This window comes from Miscanthus floridulus, chromosome 9 (genome assembly GCF_019320115.1).
Source record: "Miscanthus floridulus cultivar M001 chromosome 9, ASM1932011v1, whole genome shotgun sequence".
Taxonomy (NCBI): Eukaryota; Viridiplantae; Streptophyta; class Magnoliopsida; order Poales; family Poaceae; genus Miscanthus; species Miscanthus floridulus.
In genome coordinates, this window is record NC_089588.1 from 3,530,601 (window position 1) to 3,534,610 (window position 4,010).

At 49.7% G+C, this 4,010-nt stretch overlaps 1 protein-coding gene across 1 annotated transcript; it reads right to left on the minus strand.

Moving 5' to 3' along the window:
- Window positions 1–525, minus strand: LOC136479072 (uncharacterized). The gene has a single exon (XM_066477051.1). It carries the CDS (start codon window positions 523–525, stop codon window positions 1–3), a length of 525 nt encoding a protein of 174 aa, XP_066333148.1.
- Between the last annotated feature and the right edge of the window lie 3,485 nt (window positions 526–4,010).

Sequence of the window (4,010 nt, forward strand, 5' to 3'; positions counted from 1 at the left end):
TCAGGGCTCAGGCGGCAGCGCGAAGCGGCAGAGCGGACAGAGGCGGCTGAGTCGGAGCCAGCCGAAGATGCAGCGCTCATGGAAGCCGTGCGCGCACGGCATGGTCCTCAGCGCGTCGCCGGCCTCGTACTCCTCGAGGCACACCGCGCACTCGCCTCTCTCTCCCTCGCCCACCGTCGTCTCCGGCGGATAGGCCATGGCCACGCCGGACGCCGGGACCGGGACGGCGCCCAAGCCGAAGCCGAAGCCGAACCTGCCGTGCGCGTCGTCGTCCACTCCGGCGTCAGCGTTGCCGTCGCCGTCGCCGTCGCGAGACTCTAAGAAGATGAGGGTAGGCTGCATGCCGTTTCGGCCTAATTGCACCCTCACCCCCCTGGAAGGCGCGACGGGAGCGAGGTTGCGCGTGACGGCGATGACATAGACGTCGTCCGTCGGCTGCGGCAGCTGATCTGGGTCCGCACGAGGCCCCTCGTCGGTGGCGGGCGTCGAGGAAACGTCGCCGGAGCTGCTGCCGGTGCCGTCCATCTTGATCTCGCTCTCCCTACACACTGCACCGGAGGCGGGCCGACAAGAAGGCAGCTAGCGTGCGGCCGGAGAGGATGAACTAACGGGCCGGCCAGGTGTCGTGATATTTGTAGATCCGAGGCGTGGGTGTACCAACAGGCCGGCAAATCCGATTCGCAGCCGTGGTCGATGTGCCATATGGGCGTCCTTTCCACTTCGGGCAATCGGAATCGGTACAGGATTCCGGCGACGCTCCGTCCTGACTCCGGCGATACGCTTGGGCCATCATTGGCTCGGCCGCTCGGCCGCGCAAGATTATTCTGGCGCTAGTTCCTACGTCCTGCACTACACCTTGAAGGCCTACCAGGCCGTCACGTACTGCGCAGTTCGGCCGCTCGGCGTGCAGCATATGATCAGCGGGCATGACTCATGGAGGTGAATGAATTCATCGTCCAGCTCAACGAAGCTTATGTAGAGATTTGTTTTTGTTTTTTAAAAAAAACAACAACCAGGAAACTGAACAGAACAATAATGGATCTATAAGGACAGGTATAATAATAGACAAATCGCCCGGCCACCATGGACAAGATGGAGGAGAGAGAGAGTGTGTTATTTTTATGGCCGCCTTCATCAACAACACTCTGTTTGGCTGGGGCTGAAACGATCGTATACGATCGTGGATTATTACTGTTGGTTGGTTTGGTGTGAGAGAAAAATACTGTTCTGGCTGGGATCGTTTACGACCAAGCGAACAGGGCGCAATGCAGCATATAGGCTGACACCAGATATGGAAATTCTGCCCTTAAGGGCTCATGCTCACACACATGCAACCGTTGAATCTTGTTTTGGGATGTGTGTCAAGCTTTGCAGTCCACTTGGTATACAACTTGTATTTTTTTCTAAAAGATTTTCTATAATTGGTATTTTGGTCTTACACCATCTGGCATTCGGTCCGAATTCATCTCGTGACTTCTCCTGTGAGTACCACTTTTTGGCCCCGTTCGCTTGTCTTAAAATCCGGCTTGTTCGGCTTTTTTTTTTCAGCCGAAACAATATTTTTCTCTCACAACAATTCAGTCGAAACAGTATTTTGGCTTATTTTTTCAGTCAAATTCAGCCAAACGAACGGGGCTACCCCTTCTTCTCCCCAATCCCAGCAAGGTAGCAACGACGCCGCCACTCTAGGAAAGCACCGCACCACGATCACTCCAGAAGAACCACACCACCACATGTCGGTCGCTACACTACACCATCGTCAGAGAAACATAAAGGAATCATGTTGAGTTGTTGACATGCCATCATCATTGCTTGTGCCATCATTTTCGGCGATGTCATGCACCGAGCCATCCTTGTACCCCGTCGTAGTCAACTCTAAGCCATATAGCACTTGTGCCATCGTTGCCACTTGCATCGTTTGTCGATGATGTCGTAGACCAGACCTTAGCAGCCTAAGAATGGAAACATGGCCCACGTTCCCGTTTTCATGTTCCACGTTCCGAGAACATCTACGTTCCGAAAACGCAAATATTCTCATTCCCACGTTATAAAATGATACCTTAAGTTCCCGTTCCCATTCCGGAAACAGAAACATGGTTGTTAAGGACCAGACTAACCCCTACGGCCCTACGACAGGCTTAGCCATCATACTCCGTTGCAAGTCGACAAGTCAATACACATCCCAGCTCGTTTCTACTTTTTTTTGACAGCCCATGGCTCCAGCTCGATCACGCTTCGTGCTTTCCCGCAGGACCCGTAGGCCCCCTACTTCATCTTTACTTTCTTTTCGCACACATACACGTATTCTCTCTTTTGACACTACATCAATTCAAATTAATAAATTATAATAAAAAGTTCATACAAATCAATTAAATATTCATCATCCGACAACATCAGCTACAACAATTAAATACACATCTAAAGTGTCAAATCAAAAATGACATAGGAACATTTAGTCTCAAATAAATTCACAAGCAAACTCCCATGCAAGAATTTACATTTCATACTCCAAATTGACATTTGGTTGACACGTCCATGGGTTGACATAAAATTTGATACAAGTTTGACTTACCAAGACCCAGGTGGAGGCTAGGGTACTACCAGGGTCGAGGAGGAGGCTGGAGCTCGAGGCCGAACCCCTGGGGGCAGGAGAGCAGAGGTAGGGGCCGAATCTCAATGGCAGGCGAGCGGAGCTCAAAGGCCAAGTTAGGGCAATCGGAGCTTGAAAAGTCATAGGTGGAAGGCATGATTTAGGGTTTCACTTAAGGGACCAAATCAGGCAGGGAAAACACAAGGGACCCATGGTGGGGTGCGAATCTGGTTACCGACATCGAAGAGGCAAATGTGGACGGTGGAAGTAGAGGGGGGCTCGAGCAGCGGGGTGATTATGTGCGGATATGGGGTTAAAAGGGAGATGGGAAGGATAGAAACCGTAAAGTAGGGGCCTTAGATAGAGTCATAAAAAATAGGGTTTTTTAATCCATTGGAAATAAGGGGTTGAGCGAAATGAGCATAGCTCAGTTGGTTAGGTTCCTTATGGTGGAACCTGTCCACCCTGGCTCAAGTCCTCGACTTGACAAGGTTGCTCTCATTTTTCTGAATTTAATACACGATTTAACGGCGTTGTGCTTTTAGTGGTAGGCGATGTTCCCGTCGACAGCGAGGCGTCTATGATGACTTTGTTAATCTCGAGATGTGCCGGCACAGTCTTACGGAGGTGCTCATAGGGGTAGGGTTTACGTACGTGTATTCATAAGGGTAAGTGCACGTGCGTCTATGTCTGTACTTGAGTAATTCGAAAAAAAAGAAATATGGGGGTTGAGAGTGATTTAAGGGTCCCCTACATTTGAGGGACTTAGACCGTCTCCAACAGCCTAGCCATTACGGCACCCAAATCAAAAAATACATGGTTCACGTTGCTTCTACGACAGTAAACGGGTCCAACAGAGTAGGCAAACGCAGTACCCATTTTGGGTGAGAGGCTGGGCACAATCCAAAAATGTATGGTTCACGTTGCTTTTGCAGTCTTCTGCTCACATGGCCAGAACCGTGTCCGGCTGTATGCTGCTCCTAGCTCCGGTAAATTTGGCGTTGATGTTGGAGAAGGCAGCTTTTAGGTCCATAACCTTTTTCTTTCGGTACAACACATACTGTAAATATGTCTCCTGAATAGAGTCGTGTTGTTAGAGACGGTCTTAGCAGTGGCCTTACTAGAGTAAGGTTTTTGCCACTCAACCCCAAAAAGTAGGTGAGGCCCCAAGTATATTCTTCTAAAGCTGCTTTTTAATAAAGGACAAAAAAGCAACAAACTAACAACCGCAAGCAACAAAAGAAATAAAACAACAACATCAAATTGAATTAAGGCGTCAACATAAACCGCCACATGGTAACTCTGTACCATTATTCCACACTAACAAAGCAACAAGTGTATTGCACATCCACCACCACTCCGGAAAAGGGAGGTTCTCCGGTACGTTGGATTTCTGGGGAAAACCCCAACAAATTTGGGG